This window comes from Macadamia integrifolia, chromosome 6, assembly GCF_013358625.1.
Source record: "Macadamia integrifolia cultivar HAES 741 chromosome 6, SCU_Mint_v3, whole genome shotgun sequence".
NCBI classification, from domain to species: Eukaryota; Viridiplantae; Streptophyta; class Magnoliopsida; order Proteales; family Proteaceae; genus Macadamia; species Macadamia integrifolia.
The window spans coordinates 8,745,731-8,765,983 of record NC_056562.1 but is presented as its reverse complement, the minus strand read 5'-3'; the positions used below and the strand labels follow the sequence as shown (position 1 = coordinate 8,765,983).

At 39.7% G+C, this 20,253-nt stretch overlaps 1 protein-coding gene across 2 annotated transcripts; it reads left to right on the top strand.

Annotated features, from left to right (window-relative positions):
* Window positions 1-663: 663 nt before the first annotated feature.
* LOC122082450 (monogalactosyldiacylglycerol synthase, chloroplastic-like) lies at window positions 664-19,028 on the top strand. Of its 2 annotated transcripts, XM_042650028.1 has the most exons (7): window positions 673-1,481; window positions 1,583-1,755; window positions 16,618-16,779; window positions 16,879-17,020; window positions 17,543-17,767; window positions 18,775-18,837; window positions 18,924-19,027. In XM_042650028.1, exons 1-7 carry the CDS (start codon window positions 981-983, stop codon window positions 19,005-19,007), a joined length of 1,350 nt encoding a protein of 449 aa, XP_042505962.1. In that variant the 5' UTR covers window positions 673-980; the 3' UTR covers window positions 19,008-19,027. The 2 variants fall into 2 exon arrangements, with proteins under 2 accessions (XP_042505961.1, XP_042505962.1); XM_042650027.1 differs by having other exon boundaries at window positions 664-1,481; window positions 16,618-17,020; window positions 18,924-19,028.
* Window positions 19,029-20,253: the final 1,225 nt, after the last annotated feature.

The following is a 20,253-nucleotide window of genomic DNA, read 5'->3' as shown; positions in this document are numbered from 1 at the left end:
GATTCTGCTTCACTATCAATGGAGAATTGGTTACAACGCTCGTCCTCACAAGTTTAAGTAACTCTCGCTACAAATATATAACGAAAAACCTTAATATCAGAAAGTATAAAATTGTCCTCAAATAAAAAATTTGAGCAAGACCATCACACTCCCTGTCGGGGGGCTTACACCAGTACTCTCTAAATTAAACTGAGATGGAATATAAGACATCGTACACCAACAAAACATCCAACGTGATATTCTACGATTGGTCGGATCCGAGCACGTGCCTTACCTCTTAGTCGCTAGATGTCGCGTTGCAGAGGAGTTGAATCCAAGAAGAAAAGCTCATCTTTGGGTTATGACTGGTAGTTTGTAGAACCTATAACCATCATCAGATTAGAATATGTATTTTATGTTAGGATTTCATATAAGTCATATGGGGGTTTAATCTCATATTGATTTTAAAAGAGATTTAATGTAAATTGATATGATCTTGGTCCCTCACCCTCACCTTACAAAGTTTACAGGACTGAGTTTTTCAGGTTCCAATAACCTTAAAGAAAAGTGGAGTCCTATGCTACCTAATCCGGAGTGAAACATAGTACACTTTTGTTGTAGGGCCTCATATCTGTCCTCATTGAAAATGATTTGTACGCTACAGCTTATTTAATCTAAACCATGCACCAATGGTGGGGAAGAACTGGAAACTAGGTATTTTGGGCCGTCCAATATTTGGTGTGAATTTCGCAGTAGAACAAATCGAAGGTATCTCCCTCCTCAGTCCTCACCCCAAATCATCTCCCTGTGGCTCCAAACCCACCGCAAGATTTCGTCTCCATATTCTGTCACTTTCTATCAGATCAAAGAGTAGCCTCTCTCTTCCATAAACCATTTCGTTGTGCTCTTGTTTACTTCTGTTCCTTGGTTTTTCTTGCTGTACGACGATAACGCATGGATTAACATAGATTGAGTTATTATCCCACCTGCAACACAAAACAATGCGTACTTCGGGGTTAACTCAAGAACCCGTCCATCTATTCGATGTTTTATCCAAATGGGAGAGTTTCTTCGGCTCTAAATCTTTTTGTAACTTGGGTTTTAATGGGCAGTCTTCTATTTATTCGAATCTGCGGTTTGATGGATTCGAGACTTTAGTTGGTGAGAAGAGGGAGAAGCCCAAGGTGGTGGCTTCTTTGGGTTTGAGCAGAAGTACTTCAAGGATTCAGAGGATTTGGCGTAGTTTCAATAGGGTTGTTAGATTGCACTGTGAGAGGATCCCAATTGGGTTTGCCTCAGTTGGTGGTGTGTCTTCGGGAGAGAATGGATTGGGAGAACATGGCTGCGCTGTTCTGGACGAGGAAAATCTGAACTTGAATGGTGTGGAAGCAGAGAAATCGAAGAAGGTGCTTATTTTGATGAGCGACACTGGTGGTGGTCACAGAGCTTCAGCGGAAGCCATCAAAGCTACTTTCAATGAAGAATTTGGAGATGAATATCAGGTCTGTTCAACGGATTTTAGTCGGACTATGCGTTTCAATTTCTTAGGATTTGTTCCACTTTTTATTGATCATGCTATCTGTGTTAAGAGTGTATGGCACAGGTATTTGTTACAGATTTGTGGTCGGATCACACACCTTGGCCCTTCAACCAATTGCCCAGGAGCTATAACTTCTTGGTGAAGCATGGTCCTCTGTGGAAATTGACATATTATGGGTCTGCTCCTCGTGTGGTGCATCAATCAAACTTTGCTGCAACTTCAACATTTATTGCTCGGTGAGGCACTGCTTCCTTCTACTTGCTGCACAACTCCCAATTCTCTTTATTACTTGAATTTTCCAAGAGTTCTGTGGTGTGTTCTTGTGAGTGGAATGAAACCATTGTACCGGTAGGAAAAGCAAGTCCCATTTTCTTTTGGGTGAATGGAAAATATATTAAACAGAAGATAAAACAAATACAACAGACAAAGCCTTCCGGTTAATCAAGGGAAAATTACCTACCCAAAGAAAGCCAGCCCAAGAGGAAAATCCCAAAAACAAGCCCTAAGAGATAGGGACAGACAAAACCAAGGACCTGGGCGGGGGGAAACAAACCCGAAAAATCAGCTGATGATACAACAGAAAAGAGGCAGGGGAACAAAAAGAGAAGAGATGATAAAACCAATCTAGGGAGGGGAAGAGAAGAGAGGAAGTTCCCAAGAAGATGCCAGATATCTAGTCCTGCTTGTGTTAGGGCTGCCAACACAATTGTGATGAATTTTATTCCTCGCCTCAAAAGTAATAGCGTCCTTAATCTGCTCCAAAGTACACATAGTGGTTGTCCATTTTCTTTTATCCTTTCCCACCAGATATGATGAGTAGCTACACTAAAAGCCAACTTGCCAAGAGAGTCACAAGAGGTTTTACCATTAAATGTTTTCAAAATCCATCTCCAATCTCTTTCAAATGGAAGGATTATTCGTGGACTCGACCAAATCTTTCAAAGGATACTTCCCTAAACAGACTTTGAGAAAGAATATTCAAAAAATAAATGCTCAAGGCTTTCAAAAGAATTCCAGCAAAAGCAACAATTTGGAATTAAAATATTCCTATGCATGAGAAAGTCTTGGGTTGGAGGCAATTGGTCATAGCTCTCCAAATAGTGAAAGAATGCCTTGGAATGGCAGGGGAGAACTAAACCAAATTGTACCATGGGACGATTGGGGCAAGAGAACGAACTAGGCTCCAAGCAGAAGAAGAAGTAAAACAACATTAGGAGTTAGCTGTCCACTGAACCATATTCCCATTACCTCTAGGTCTTATCCAAATAGGTGGAAGCTTATTCCACATCTCAATCAAGGCATTGGAAGTACCAGGATTAGGGTCCGAAACACCATCCCTAAGAATGGACAACACCTTAGCCAACATGTCAGATCCCATATCATACCTAATTCTGTCACCATATTTAGCGATTGGAACCCTATTAGGGTGCCAATCATCAGACCAATTAAGTATTAGAACCATCATCAATAGAGGATTTGGTATGATCAAAGACAAGGTAGTGGTATTTCAGGATTTTCCTCCACGCCCTTGAAACATCCCCGACACAAGTAGTAGTCTCTATGGTCTCAGATTTGAGATATCTGGAATAAACCCAATCCACCCAAATGCTCTTCTTTTTAGAAGCAAGCCCCATTATTATCCCCTTATACTGCAATTCAATTTGTTGCATTGTTTTAAAATCCCTGGATGTTAGAACTTAGAAGTGTTACGATTCCAGAATCCTGCGACCAAACCAAGGAAAGAAAGATAAGAGAAGAAGAAAGAAAGAAAGGAGACTGAAGAGAGAAGAGAGGTGAGAGGCGAGATCACAAATCACTCCCAAAAGAGGGGAACTAACTTGTGATCAGACCAGAATAGTCTACCGTAGGTTAGATCTCTGATATATATATGATTCTTGAAATAAAACAGTTACAAAAATACCCCTGTAACCTACGCTAGTCAGCCCTAATACATAATAGAAACCGATAGGGCCAAAATACCCCTTACGCTTAATACTTAACACTCCCCCTCAAGCTGGAGCATATATATCACCCATGCTCAGCTTGGTACAACCATTGCGAAAACTAGGAGCAAATAGTGACTTAGCAAACATGTCTGCCAAGTGATATGAGGAAGGAACAAAAGGAGTCTCGACTAATTTCTTCAGAACAACATCACGAATAAAGTGGCAGTCCACTTTAATGTGTTTGGTCCTCTCGTGGAAGACAGGGTTACTGGCAATGTACACAGCTGCTTGGTTGTCACAGTACTTCATAGGTTTAGTTACAGGAAACCCTAACTCCAAAAGTAATGACTGTAACCACATCAACTCAGCAGTGGTGTGAGCCATAGCTCCGTATTCTGCTTCAACACTAGACCGGGCAATGGTAGTCTGCGATGTAATCAGATTGCCTCCAATAAAAGTACAATAACCTATAGTGGACCTACGATCACTAGTAGAGCCAGCCCATTCAGCATCGGAGCAACCAATCAGATCCATATCTCGATTAGGGTGATAGATCAGCCCTTTACAAGGAGCACCCTTTAGACACCGAAGAACACGAATGGCTGCGTCCTAATGTGCTTTCTGAGGAGACTGCATAAACCAACTAAAGACTCCCACAACATAAGAGATGTCAGGTCGTGTGACCGTGAGATATATCAACTTGCCAATTAAACTCTAATACTGATGCACATCCTGGAGAGGTTCACCATCACAAACACAAAATTTCTGGTGAGGGTCCATAGTGATATCCACAGGTCTGGATGCATGCATACCAGTATCTGATAAAAGATCCAACACATACTTCCTTTGAGATAAACTGATCTCCTTTCATCTGACCACTTCAATGCCGAGAAAATAGTGAAGTTGGCCTAAGTCTTTGGTTTGAAAGTGTTATTGCAAGTACTTCTTAACTTCAGAAATTTCTGCTTCATCATTGCCAGTGAGGATAATATTATCCACATAAACCACTAAGACAATCAATTTTTTACCTCTGCGACGAACAAAGACAGAGTGATTAGAATAACATTGGGAATACCCACAAGTTACCACAGTAGTACTAAATTTGTCAAACCATGTCTGAGGGGACTGTTTAAGTCCATAGATAGCCTTGTGTAAACGACACACTCGATCTCTATTCTCCCCTTGAGCAACATACCCAGGAGGTTGCTCCATATACACTTCTTCCTGCAGATCACCATATAAAAAATCATTCTTGATGTCTAACTAAAACAACGACCAATTATAGTTAACAACAAGAGAAATAAGAAGGTGAACAGAGTTCAGCCTAGCAACAGGAGAGAATGTCTCAAAATAATTAACCCCATATGTCTGAGTATACCCCTTGGCAACCAGACGGGCCTTCAGCTGCTTAACAAAGCCATCAGAATGATACTTAATAGTATAAACCCAGCGACACTTCACCAAGTTCTTACCAAGAGGTAAATCTATCAGACTCTAGGTGGCACGGTGCAAGAGGGCATCCCTTTTTACATCCATGGCAGTTTTCCATCCAGGGATACTCAAGGCATCAACATGAGATTTGGGAATGGTATGAGTAGAAAGAGATAATGCAAGACCATGGATAGGTGATGGAAGATGAGACAAGAAAACAAATTTATCAATGGGATACACAACTAAAGATTTTTTAGTGCAAGTGCGTGTACCTTTAAGATGAGCAATTGGTAAGTCATCCAGGACAGGAGGGATTGGAGCTTCACCAGAGGAGGACAACAGTGATGGTAGCAGATCTGCTGGAGTAATAGTATAACCACTGGGCTTTCCGGGCTGCTTCCGGCGCTGATAAACTTGTAGAGGAGGTGGGACGCTGGCACTAGGGGTATCAGGGAAAGGAATGAGTGTAGGGATAGGAGGTGGAGCTCGAGAAGTCACTCAGTCTTGGGCTGGGATGCCTGGGAAGGAAAAAAGGGTGTGCCTCCAAAAAAGGACACATCAACACTAACAAAATTGCGGTGAGTGACTGGGTTATAGCACCTATACCCTTTCTGAGTACGGGAGTAACCCAAAAAGATGCATTTAGTGGACCTAGGAGATAACTTATCAGACAGAGCATGCAAATTGTGAACAAAACAGACACAACCAAAAACACGAGGAACCGAAAAACTAGGCAAGTTAGGAAAAACAATAGAAAAAGGAGATCGATCGAAAAGTATTGAAGATGGCATGCGATTAATTAAATGACAGGCAATTAAAATGCCATCACTCCAAAATGATTTCGGAACATGCATATGTAACATAATTGCCCGTGCTACCTCAAGGAGATGCTGATTTTTGCGCTTAGCCACCCCATGTTGTTGAGGGGTATAAGAATAGCTAGTCTAGTGTATCATCCCATGGTAACACAAAAATCAGAAATTTTATTTTGGACATATTCTAAAGCATTGTCAGAATGAAAGACCTTAATTAAAATGCCAAATTGAGTTTTTATTTCATTATAGAAAGTCTGAAACACGGATAAAAATTCAGATCGATCCTTTAACAAGTACAACCATGTAAGATGAGAGTGGTTATCAACAAAAGTCACAAAATATCAAAACCCAAACCTATTGTTGACTCGACAAGGACCCCAAACATCTAAATGAACTAAGGAAAATAAAGACGGACTACGAAGCACAGAGCGAGATGGGAAAGACACACGGTGATGCTTTCCTAACTCACACGCTTCACACTCTAACTTTGGTATAGATTTAAAACTAGGAAATAAAATTTGCAGCCTAGACAAGGACAAATGACCTAAACGACAGTGCCATTGGAAATGAGTCACATCCCCAATGACTGTAGCAGCAGCGGAAGTAGCAAGAGTACCACAGTAGAGATAATATAAACCAACTTTTTCGTGCCCTCCACCAATCGTCTTCCTTGTGTGAAGATCCTGAAAAACGCAGTAAGAAGAGAAAAAAGTTACGGAGCAATTTAAGGACTTTGTTAACTGACTTACTGAGAGAAGACTTAATAGAAATTGGGGAACATGAAACACAGAGAACAGGTTAAGTGAGGTTGTAAGTGAGATAGTACCATGATCGGAAACAGGGGTTGAAGCACCATTTGTAAGAACAACAGATGTAGGCTTGGTACTAGGGGAAAAAAGGCTTAAACAGGGATGACTTACCAGTTATACGAGCAGAGGCCCCTGAATCATTAATCCAAGGGGTAGAAGTAGTGGTAGGAAAGGCTGATGTACCTGCTTGTGCCAAGGTAGCAGTGGATGTAGACACACCATTAGATATATTAGAGGATGCCTCAAGAGTTTGCAACCGCCTTAGTAATTGATTGATATCATCACGCAGACAAGTAGAAGTCTCCTGAAGAAGTCCATGGTTTAGTATCATTGGGAGACATTAGGTCAGTACCATCATCTGACACTGCATGATTGGTTAATTGGGTTGCCCACTCTGGCTTTCCATGTTTTGCCCAACAAGTCTCTACAGTATGGTTGGGCTTCCCGCAGTAAGAGCACTGGCAAGAAGAACGATCAGATTGCTGTCTGCGATCAAAGTGCTGTCCACTAGAACCCCATCCACCAGATGAACGGCCTCCCCCACGACCTTGACCACGTCCACGGTTAGCAAGAGAGATTGAATTGTCTTTGGTGGACTGGTTAGGTTTGGTAGAAAATGTGATGCGCCGAAGGCGTGAGTAGGTATCGTTCAATGTAGGGACAGTGTCGCCAGCAAGCAAGTGACCCTTCATTGCCTTCAGGTCATTATTTAAGCCAGTTAAGAACTTGGAAACAAAGAATTCATTACGCTGAGCTTTGAGCTTTTCAATATCTGTAGTCAAGGGTTGGAAGACATTAAGTTTTTCAACCATTCCCCTGAAAGCGCTGTAGTATTTTGATAGAGACTTGTCAGATTGGCAAAATTGGAACAACTTCTCATAGATATTATAGATACGAGTCATATTCTTCTCCTGGGAGTAGGTTTCCTTCAAATCATCCCACCCCTTTTGCAATAGTGTGGAACATGACATTGGCAGCGACATCTGGTTCCATACTAATCACAACCAGATCAAAATTAATGCATTGTCCTTCATCCAGTCATTATATCCCTTATCAAAAGACTGAGGAGGATTAGAGGTAGTATATTGAAGTTTGTCTTTAGCCATGAGATAAACTTTCATAGATTGAATCCAAAGGAGGTAGTTCGAACTCTCTTTGAGCTTGATAGAGGTAATCTGGACATTTATATTGTCCGAAGAAGATGTAATAGCCGTGGTAGTTTTGGTCCAAGTCATGATGAACCAAAAAAGTAGAAAAGAAAGGATTGCAGATCTAATAGCCGGATGTAGAGGCAAACAAACAATCACTTGTATGCTGATCTATATAGTACCATAGAATGGGGGATTCTATTATAGAGCAATATTATCCATACCTGATCCCACCATAGTCATCACCGAAACAGTTACCAGAGCCATGGGTTAAAAATCGATGGGTATAAAAAAACCCTACTAAAAATCGATTAGACCAAAACCCTGCTAAAAAAAATCGATTAGGGCAGTTATACCATATCATGATCCAAGTACAATCACTCCATATGATTTAAGCCATAGTAAACGGAGCAATAGGCGGCTGCACACCAGAGAGGTTCAGCGGAAGAAGAAAGTCAGCAGAGAGGAATGTATAAACCCTAGGTTTGATCACAGTCCCTGATACAATGTTACGATTCTAGAATCCTGCGACCAAACCAAGGAAAGAAAGAAAAGAGAAGAAGAAAGAAAGAAAGAAGACTAAGGAGAGAAGAGAGGTGAGAGGCAAGATCACAGATCACTCCCAAAAGAGGGGAACTAACCTACGATCAGACCAGAATAGTCTACCGTAGGTTAGATCTCTGATATATATATATATATATATAACAGGATCGATCTACACCAAAATCCAGGGAAATAGGGTTCTCCTGGTTCTGTATGGTGAGAAGAATGAAATAGGTGCAATACAGTACTCCGATCCGGCAAGGAGACGAAAGCCAGGATAGGTGCAATATTGTACCTAGGTCTAATTTGTGCAAAATTAAACTTAACAAATTAATGAGGCAAGACCAAAAACTCAAAATAAAAGCTACTTAACCGGATCTATGTTTCACAGTTGAGAGCCGCAACTGTAGGCTTCTCTGTGAAGATAGAACAAGAAGCAAGCTGTAGATGCAGATGTAGATGCAAGGAAAATATGATGCGGAAATAATAATTTGAAAATAAACTTTGATATTATTTGGAGATCTTTGAGTTACAGGCTTGGGTTTGAGGATTTGAGAAGAAGAAGGGTAATTGGAGCTTTGAGGAGTCTTTGGGGTCTGGTGATGCTAACCTTTGAGGGCGATCGAACTTGGAGGGGTCGATCAGAGCTTTGAGTTGTTGAAGACCGGCGGAAGCTTTGAAGGAGTCCGGCTAGGCTTGGAGACTTTGAGAGGGGTGATTCTCTTGAAGGATGCTCTCACTCTCTAATTCTAAGTTTGGGTGAATTTTTCCAAGTGATTTATCCAAGTATTTTTTCCAAGTGATTTGAGAAGAGAAGGATTACCCTTCTATAGACTAAGGGAGTCCTTTTACATTTGAATTACATTTTGATTTGCGACGCATTTGAATGTCATTTGGCACTATTCTAAGTTACATTTCATGTGAAACTATGCACATGAATTTTTATTTGGGGAACACTGTAGGCGCCAAAAGTTGTACTTGATCTTGGTCGTTTGCTTGGAATCTTCTAAGATCTTACCATGGCATTCCATGTGTGAAGGACACTGTTTTCTGTATTGGCTTGATCTAGGTGGGAAAACCATATTTGGATGGGCCTGGTTTTGGCTTGACTATCCTTTAACCTGGGATAGTAATAGTACCACCTTTCCTCATAGAGGTTGTCCGTGGTTAGTTGACTAGATGGGTTAACGATTCCATCGGTTGGCCAGTTTAAACCGTCTTGGCAGACGTTAAGGACTAAATTATTTCTTGGTCGAAGTTCTTGAGGCGGTTCTTCGGGAACGTCGAACCACCGGTTTGAATTTGGTAGATGATGAAGCCTTGGAGCTGGGAGGGCAAGGCTTCATCATCAGAGGGATCTTGGGCCATTTGTTGAGTATGGGAATGGGCTGCCATGGAACCTTTGATAAAGCTGAGGCTATAGGCCCCATCGTTGGATTCATCATTTGAATCGGAGTCGAGTTCGGCAAGGTGAGCCAGAAGTGCCTCTTTCTCACTTTTGATGCCTGACTTTGATGAGGTCGGAAGGGCCGGGATAGGTTTGAGGCCAATAAGGCTTTGGATGAGGGCTGCTTTGTCACATTTTTAGGTGTCACAGTTATCCCACCACTTAACATGAAAAATGCGGGAGAGAACTGAGGCAACCCAATCTTCAATTTGGAAATTTGTGATCTCATAATCCCAGAAGAGGATCTAGGCTAAGCGGCAGTGGAGAAAGAACCGTAGGAGATCAGGTTGGTGAGTTTGTGATTGGGAGTGTTGGGAGAATATTTGGAGTGGTTCGTGTAATTGAGGGGGGAGGATATTTGCCATGGGGCCATATTGATCCCACCATCGTGCTAACTAGAGGGGAGTTTGGTTGTTAAATTTGTAATCAAAGCAGAAAAACCAGGAATGTCGATTAGTCTTGTTTTGAAACAGGAAAGCTTTGTACCAGGCCTCCTGATAGTCATAGTAAGTATAACCTACATGAGTGTAGGTGTTTGAGAAGTTCTTTGATGTAAGGAGATGGTTATTCCAATCTTTGAGAAAGAATTTTGCAGATGGTTACAGTCGTGTGTGTAACCAATGAAGGGTCATTTTTGTCAAAATTGAGTTTGTGTCTGACAGAGTTAGTATCTACAAGGATGTACTTGTAGAATTCTTGGGTTTTTGCTGCTGAGGGGGAATAAAAATGCCACCCTTGGAAGAAGATTCTTTGGGCAATGTTGAGGGGAGACTCAACATAATTCTGGAGGACATCTTCGATGGTGAAGAGGTCTTCTTTGAGAGGTTTTCAAAACATTGGCTTTTGATCTTTCTGTGGGTGGTTTGAAGTGGCTTTGCTTGGGTGGTTTGGAGACTGGAGCCAGCTTTGTTTGTTGGAGCCGTCGAGAGAATGACGGCATGGGAATAAGGGAGGTTTGAGGAAGCCAGGTGAGGCCTTTGGGTAATGGATTGATTTGAGGGGGCAAAGGTGCCGTAGCTATTTTTTTTATCGAACCAGGGAATTTGAGGTTGTGGATTCTTTGGGAGGAGCCATTTTGAGTGGGTTGATTTTGGAAATTTGGTCCTGTAGGAATTCACAAGTAAGGAAGTCAGGGACGGAATTTGATTCTCCTTTAATATATTCAATTTGAAATTCAAAAATAGAAAGTAAAGCTTGCCATCGGGAAAAAATTTGTTTTGAAGCAAGGTTGGAAACATCATTTTGTAAAACGAATTTTGTAGCGCTACAATCAATGCGAACTAAGAAAGTTTTGTTTAATAATGCATTTTGAAACTTTTGAATGCAAAAAACTATAGATAAAACTTCTTTTTTGATAGTTCTATAATTGTTTTGGGCAGAGTTCCAGAGACCAGAGGTAAATTGGACTAATTGTTCTTTGTTAGTATCAGGGAGTCTTTGTTTAAGGATTCTGCCATATCCAATGTCAGAGGCATCAGTTTCAATTATTTTAAATGCCTCAGGATTAGGGATAAATAGACAGGGAATCTCTTTAACAAAATTCTTGATAGTTTGTATAGCACTAGTTTGGGCGGAGGACCAAGGAGCTGGGTTCTTCTTGAGCCAGAGATATAATGGTTCGGCCGTTTTGCTTATTTGGGGAAGAAAATCACGGACATAATTTAGGCTTCCCAAGAATTGTTGTAGTTGGGTTTTGTTTGTAATTTGGTCTGGGAATTTGTCACCAAAAGAAAGGGCACGATCGATAGGCGTTAAGGTCCCTTTTTCGATCAAGTGTCTAAGAAAACAGACTTTGGTAAGAAAAAATTCCATTTTTTGTTTAGAAAGGACGAGGCCATTTGTTTTAATGGTTTGATAAAATAGGCGGAGATGTTTGAAGTGTTGTTCAATTGAATCTGAAAAAACTAGAATGTCATCGATATAGACAATTGTAAATTGCCCAAAAGGATTGAAAATGTCATTCATAATTTTTTGAAATTCACTAGGAGCATTTTTGAGGCCGAATGGCATAACATTCCATTCATAGAGGCCAAAGGGGGTGGTGAAGGCAGTTTTGTAACTGTCCTTTTCATAAATCTGGATCTGCCAAAATCCTGATTTCATGTCAAATTTGGAGAAGATTTTTGCTTGGTAAATTCTTTGTAAAAGGTCATTTTGATTAGGAATGGGGTAACGAACCCATTGAAGGGCATCGTTAAGAGGTTTATAATTAACGACCAATCTAGGGGTGCCTCTTTCAATTTCAGAGGCTTTGTCAACATAAAAAGCAGTACAACTCCAAGGAGAAGTACTATGACGAATAAGATTTTTGGCCAGAAGGTCATTAATTTCAGATATGCAGGTTTCTAAGAGAGTTTGGTTCATTTGAGCGGGTTGTGCCTTTGTAGGGATTTGACGGTCAGTGAAGTCTTTGCCGTATGGCAGGGAAACCATGTGTTTTTTGCGATGCCAAAAGGCATCAGGAACCTCAGAGCAAAGATTATGCTCGAATTTTGAACGAAGTTGGTTTATTTTTTGAATAGTTTTGGTATGAGATAATTGATCAAGGATTCGTTGGTGGGCGAGTTCAGTTTGGAGAAAGTTTAGTTGCTTGTTTTTGGCTGTCGTTTGGGAAATAGGAGTTTGGGCATGTAAAAATGGGAAAATCATTTTTTGTCCTTGAAACTTTGTACTTAAGAGAGTCTTGGGTGATCTTGAAAGGTTTTATCATTCCAAGGAATGGTTGTCTTAGGATGATGGTTTGGTCTAGATCTTTGGCAAGGAGAAAATTTTGTGGAAGACAAAAACCACGGTGGTGGTGTATATATATATATATATATATATATGATTCCAGAAATAAGACAGTTAAAAAACTACCCCTGTAACCTGTGCTAATCAGCCTTAATACACAATAGAAACTGATAGGACCAAAATACCTCTTACACCTAAAACTTAACAAGAAGATATTGTGATTGTCAAAGTATATGCAGTAAAATATACCAAAAAGGAATTGGGATATAACACTTATGTTATACCTCTTCAATTGAGAACTCCAATTAACTACATATTGTTGATGAGTTCTTCTACATGCCACCCAAAATCACATTACTACACAATGAAACAAGTGAGTGAGCTGAGGCATGCCACCGATCACTCTCTTTAAGATTGTAGATGCCCCTTGTTGGTGCAAATGGATTCTAGAAAATCGACCTCTAAGATACAACAGCCCAAGAAGGCCCTACCAGTAGTTGTTGCACTTAGCTATTGGGCCATGTTGGGACTTCATAATTAGTGCTTACCAATTTCTAACAACACAATCAAAACTTGGAAAAAACAACAATCGGGATGAATCAAGAGAGAGAGAGAATTCCTAGATTGCCTTCAACAACCATTTTCACCCTCTATATGTAGTGGGGATGTGTCCAAAGGACACCCCAAAGGAGGTGACTGGCGCATTATTATTATTTTTTTTTAATGCTTGGCCATTGCTGGTCAATCTCCTAGTGGTTGAACGGCTCCTCCCAACAATCTATTGACTGGGAAATGCTGCTCTCGGGAAACATTGTCCAGCACTCGTCAGCTGCCCACTCAGGCCGGTTGACTTGGACAGCGTCTGAGAGTCAGAATCTATGCATACACTTTGTGGAGATTGAAAACTATATAAAACTGGAGGTGTTTTGAATATTAAATTCATTTTAGAACCTTTAAAATATACAACTATTCCCTCCACAAGATTCAAAATAATGGTAACATAAAATGCTGAAATTGTTGAGCACATTATAATAAGTAGAACACATTGTTGTATATGTCTTTTGGAGTCGAATATACGCTAGGTCTGATAATCCACACTATAGAGTACGAAGGAAGACAAACTTCTTGAACCCTTCCTCGTTGGGATTTTATTGCTGAGCTGTAATTTTCTGCCAAAGCTGACCGTGGGAAGAGATCAAGTGAAGTAAAACTTCCTATTTTCGTGGGCTTCTCATAACATATACTGTTTGGGTCAATCTTCTCTGTGTTGAGATAAATGTTTACCTTTTCTTTATTTCCTTCTATCTTGGACAGGATCAACCGATAAGTTAAAGATCAGACCAAGTCCCTGGTTTGTCTGAATTTATTTATTAATTAAGTCAGATCTATCGTCCTACAGGCCCCTGTTTTAGGGGCTTTCTGAGTAGAACCAATAACTAATTTTGATGGGAGGGGTGGGTTTACATTAGTTTAGAAAGGTATTTTGGGGGCAATAAAGCAGTGCCCTAGATGAGCCTTCGACAAAGGGTTTGATCTGGCGTTACAATCAATTACCTGAATCTGGAATTTATTTGTTGGATATTGAACAATTAATCCCTATTGTAAATCCATCCATTGAATCTTCATTATATTTTGGTGTTTTATTGTGATCCTAACTGGGGTTAGGGATGTTCCATACCTAGCCTTAAATTACTTCTATAATCTCAAGTTTGTTATCTTAAGAATTGTTGGAAATAATACCGATAAATTGAGAATATAGAAGTTATCTCAATGGCTTAATCAAATGAAATGAAGCAACCACGTACAGTAGGAGAGCTTTGATACATGAACGAAAATCACAAGACTTGGTGGGGCCGAGTCCGTTGGAAATGCTAAATGCTATTCGGACAAAAACACTAGTGGATCAAGGTATGCAAGGAGCGTAAGTCATGAGAAAAAGCTAAGGCGGAAGAGATGGAGCATTACGAGCTATTCCTATCATAGATTGGTATACTCTTAAGTAAGCCCTTACCTCTAAGCCTATTCTTTATCTTTTCTTAGTTAGCCTGTCAAACAAACGGCATTGCCAGAAGAAAAAAAAAAGCAAAAATTGTATCGGTAATGGAATCTTGATCAAAGGATCATGTACAGCATCCCCTGTATACGCGATCTACATAGAAAGATAGAAAGTGATCATCTGCATAGCTTATGAGAAAATTCGCAGGTTCTTGCGAATCGAGCTCCAAGATGAAACAGCCCCTTTGGTTCTTGCACTCACTTATTGGGCCATGCCGGGGCACACTTTGGTTGCGTTCAATCAAGAGAGGAATGAAACTCAGAAAACTCCCAAAACAGTGAAGCAAGAGGAAAAACAAAGAGAGAGGGTTAGAACACTTAGAATATTTATAGAGGAGAGGTATCCAATGGAAACCACAGTCAAGAGGTCCAAAAATATGTATTTCTTGTAGAGAAGAAAAAAAAAAGCAGTTGCCAACGTCCAATGCATTTTGGATGACACCCAACGAAACATCGCCAATGTCGGCTATGTGTCGGATGCAATGTCAGTAAGATTTCATTACGTGTTGAATAGGGTTGAAAGCATGTTCGAAAGTTCCTGACAAACCTCAATGTAAAACATGTTTTGACTGACGTTTTTCTAGCATCGGCAAAAAGAAATCCGGATAAAAGTCTAGTCCCCACAAAAAAAACCACACATACAAGGATTTGCCTCGCCACACCCCGACCCGCCACAGTTAGGCTTGGCGCATGTGTGTGTGTGTGAGAATAAAGCCTGGACCCCTCCAGAGGCAAGAGAGCATAGTGAGCCTTTCTTTTATGGAACCGTACCCTTGTGGTTCCCATTATGCTATATGAACCTCACTCTATTCTCTTCCATAAGCTATGTGGAACTAAACATTTCCCACTACTTTGCTTTACTAGAAGCAACATCAGGGAGGTCTTGAGTTCAAAACTTGTGGGAGACAAAAACAAGGAAGATAAAAGTGGGGTACTTTGAAACTTTCTTCTAAATTCATTTAATACAACAGAAGATCATTGAGATAGACAAATATACAATGCTTTTTATACTCCCTTAAAATTCTAATGCGTCAAATCCTTGTTATGAGAAAAATTGAAGAACTCTTGTTTGAGCTGTAGTCTATAGAGTCCAAACAAAAGCTGTCTAATGGATAATATTAGACCAGTTGAATTTTGTCTTTTCACTTTCTCATGCAAAAATGTGCTCACACAATGTTGATACGGAATGAACCATGACTATGTTCCTGTGTAGAGACTGGTGCGATACTTTTTTGTGAAGATCACTAATTTGCAACAGCTTTAGAAATTTAAAATATATGTAGGCGATATTCTGCTTCACTTGATCATTTTTTCTCAGTAAAACTTTCGCATATTTGGCTTGCATTAGTGATAATCTAAGGAAAATTAGATTTCCCATTGCTAATGTCCTTTAAAATCTCAAAGCATGAAAGAATGGTTACGCTATGGATTGTTATAGGGAGAAGAAGTAGAGAGAAAAATACATGGCCATGTTCCACAGTATGTAGACTTGGCCTGAGTGTTGTGGATATTTAGAGCGAGGTATGGTGGACTTCATTCATGATAAAGGTGATGTCTTCTAGGAAACTCTGAATGCTGTGGTTTCGATAAAATGATAACATGATTCAAGTGTTGTTTTTGGGTTTGACATGTTGAAATGATTTCTTTTATAAATTTTACATGCCTATTCTTTTCCTTCAAAATCTTATGTTGGGTCACTTTGAATTATACCTTGTCAAAAACATTTATGCTATATAATTTTAAAAAATAAAAAAAAAATGTATGACCCTTAATTTCTCTACTTGTATTCTGAGTTAGCTTATTTTTGGCAAATTCTGCTGAAAGTTTTCATTTTTTTTTCTCTTTAATTTCTCTATATTTCCCTAATTTTGCAATTCCATTGTTTTTATCTTTTCAAAAAAAAATCCCTGAATTTTCCATAAGTTCCCAAGGTGAAATATCCATTGGTTATATGAAACAACATTTACATAGAACTTGAAATGCAGATAAATATCAGACAAGTAGGCTATTTGTGATAGTATGACTGTAGTTACCTCTGTTGGAAATTGTACATCAGGCTTCCAGAAATGGGCGATCTCCACAAGTGTTCATTCTCTCTCTTTCTATGTCTAGTAATTAATTGTCTGAAGCTCCATAACCCTTTCAGTGTTTCTCTATGTTTGTATATTTATCAGGGAGGTCGCTAAGGGGCTGATGAAATACCAGCCTGATATTATAATCAGTGTACATCCTCTTATGCAACATGTTCCACTGCGTATACTGAGGGCAAAGGGTCTTTTGGAGAAGATTGTGTTTACCACAGTTGTAACTGATTTAAGCACTTGCCATCCCACATGGTATGATCTCCTTCTGCTGCTGCTCTTCACCTCTTCCTTTATTACCTTTGTATTCTTTGTAATTTTGATAAATTTTCTTCTTGCTGCTGTTATCTTCAGGTTTCATAAGCTTGTAACTAGATGCTATTGCCCAACAACGGAGGTGGCAAAAAGGGCATTAAAAGCTGGACTTCAGCCTTCCCAAATTAAAGTTTATGGCCTTCCAGTGCGGCCTTCATTTGTGAAGCCTGTTCGACCTAAGGTTGGCTTTCTTTCTTTTTGAGTCCCTTCATATTCTCTTCTTACCTGCCTTATGGGGTTTCATTTGGCACCAACAATGTTTGATGGGGGAACTGAAGTTAAATATTGGATGTGCGTCAAACGAAGAATAAAGTAGGGGAATGACAATGGATATAATCATATAAACCATGATCCTCCTTTGTTGCTCCTCTGAGGGGTTGTCCTGGACAAGTCAACCAAAATCTTCCCAGCTGATTGGTCCCATTCTTTATTAGCAGAGGAGATTTTTACTGAAGATATAATGCCAGTATGTCATATATAAGACAATTAAGATTATTTGACTGGGTTGATTTTGACTTTGTAGACCTCCTGGGATGGGATTCACTGAATGTCGTTTCTTGCCTCATGTATATCTGCATTTACTGTTATTGTTTTTCTTTGACACTTTCCTTGTGTTACTGCTTTATTACTCAGTGTTTAATTATTATGTTGTGTATGATTAAATTATTTTCCGTCGCGTATCAATTTCCTCTTCCATAACTAGGTTGAATTAAGAAGAGAGTTAGGAATGGATCAGGATCTTCCTGCTGTGTTACTGATGGGAGGAGGCGAAGGCATGGGTCCCATTGAGGCTACAGCTCGGGCACTTGGGAATTCATTGTATGATGAGACTATTGGTGAGCCAATAGGTCAGGTTCTTGTGATTTGTGGCCGCAATAAAAAACTTGCCAACAGATTGCTTTCAATCGACTGGAAGATTCCTGTTCAGGTATCACTCTGAGCTTACATTCCATTTGCAACCTCTATTACATTCTTTCCATTTTCAAACTCAACTCCCACATTCTATGAGAAACAGAGACAAAATGAATTTGAAATTGCAAAAAAAGATGATCGTTGTCCTGACTCCTGAATCTCCTGATCAAGTATACTCAGCTTAACATAGAAAATGGGAAGCTTGAACCAACCAGACTTTAAACATGACTCATTTTAGTCGATTGCATAGTTTTCAAGGTGCCGCCTAGGCGACAAGGCTGGCCTTCGATGTCAAAGGCAATCAATTGCCCCTTATGTATCAAAGCGGCCAGACCTATAGGATGAAGGTAACGTATCTTTGTATATGGACACTACCTGGATTAGGGCTCTGGCCTTGACTGCCTTGGCACTTAGTCGTCATGGCACCTTGGCCTCGTCTTGGAGCCATAACAACTGTGGTTGACTGGACCTGGACAAAAGGTTGTTTAATTGGTGTTTTTTCCCCTTTATACTGCTGGTTGAAGGTGGGCTAGAAGTGCTCGTTCCAGCTTAGGATTAGTCATCCTGAACCTGGAAAGGAGTGGGAAGGTTCAGAGCCTTCAGGCAGGTTGACTGAATAAATCAAGAGTTGTTGCCCTTCTTTGCAATTATGAGGTCGTTTTCTTTTATTGGTGATATTTGCTTTTATGAAAAAACTGTTTGGGGACAAGGGCATGACAATTAGCTTAAACTATGATATTCTTGTTAGGGTTACCGTAAATTCTATTTGCTTAGCTTTGATGTAGTTGAAAATCTTCATGACCTTGTAGGTATATGTTAGAATTTTGTAATTTCCTCGAAGGATTAGGATACAAATTTTGAGTGGTCTAGATGGTTTACATGCATCTTAAGGAAACAAGGAACATTGTGGATGATGAATCTTAGTTCTAGTTTTTCACTAGAATTTCTTTTTTCTTTTCCTGTATTCCTTATTCCCTATGCAATAACTTTCCCCACTTAAGCACTGGAGCTCTAAATTTTCAGGTGAAGGGATTTGTCACTAAAATGGAAGAATGCATGGGTGCTTGTGATTGCATTATTACGAAGGTAACTTTATTGTGAAGTTGGTTGTTCCTTTTTTTCTGGTTTGCATTATGATGTTCTAGTAGCAATTGATGAGCTGCTATTGGCAGGCAGGACCAGGGACCATTGCAGAAGCTATGATACGGGGCCTTCCTATAATACTGAATGATTATATTGCCGGACAGGTAAATTAGGGTTTCTGCAAGATTATGTTCAAATGTCTAATCAATTTTGGTTATTGGTTTCAGTATTGATTTCCACCTCCCCAACCCACCCCAGCCCAAAAAAATGAACAGGGAGATATGACATGGAAATAATGGAGATGTTACAGATTTTCATAGATAATAGAAACAATAGGAAACCTTGGGCATTGGAATTTTAGAAAATGATTAAGACATGAAACATGGAACATTTTCAGTGCTAATTTTTCTGCCACATACAACACTTGAGCATAAGACAAGAGAGACTTATTGTAAAGACATGTCAGATTAAGAGAATCAGAGCTACATATGGTTGGGCTGTGTCTGAGTTGAGTTGAGAGTTACATATCCTTATAAAAAAAATGTGTATTTTAGTCTGCAAATTAAATTGTTCTTTTTTATATAAATAGCAAAGGAATTTCTTCACCAAAAAAAAAGGGAATATATTGCAACAAATAATCACTAATATAAAGGCAGGCCAAACCTCACAACCCAAAAATAGAACTACGTAGAAAAAAAATCATACACAGTGTCAATAAAGGTTTACTATCTCCAAAATATAATCTTGGATATGAACACCACCCTGTTTATCCAAATCATTTCCTGTCTCATTGCACTCTCTAGGCTTTCAATGAGAATAGATATTTGAAATTTTCCAAAATGAGTGCATGGATCTCCAAGGTCTTTGCCCTTCTTTCCTGATTGATTGGATGACTTTGGCTGCATCACCTTCTGCTAGGATATTGTTGAAGCCAGCTGTCAGTGCCATATCCAAACCACCTGCAATGGTATCATTTCTGCTCTAGTGGAATCTCACCTTCACCAGTCGGAAAGGCATAGTAAATGCAGCAACGCTCCGATGGATCGACCCAAACCCGCTTCAGAACCCGGACCAAGACCTAGATCCAATTTGGGTTCCGAGTTACTAATTTGGGTTCAAGATTAATAGGATATTCTAGGATTTTATTTTATTTGAGAATATTTGTTATCTTTTATGTTAGGTTATTTTGGGGTAGCTATTAGGTAAGTAGGACTTTCCAATTTTAGTTTTATTATGTTTCTATTTTATTAGATTTTAAATTACGAAGTTTCATTTATGTTAGATTAATTTCCTAGTTGGCACTTCTCTTTTTTTTAGTAACTCTTTTCTTACTTATGTAAGGCCATGGGCCACAACAGTTTTAGTTGATGAATGAAGAAAAATTTGATTGGGAACCCCCTGCGTGGCTGTCTTCTCCCC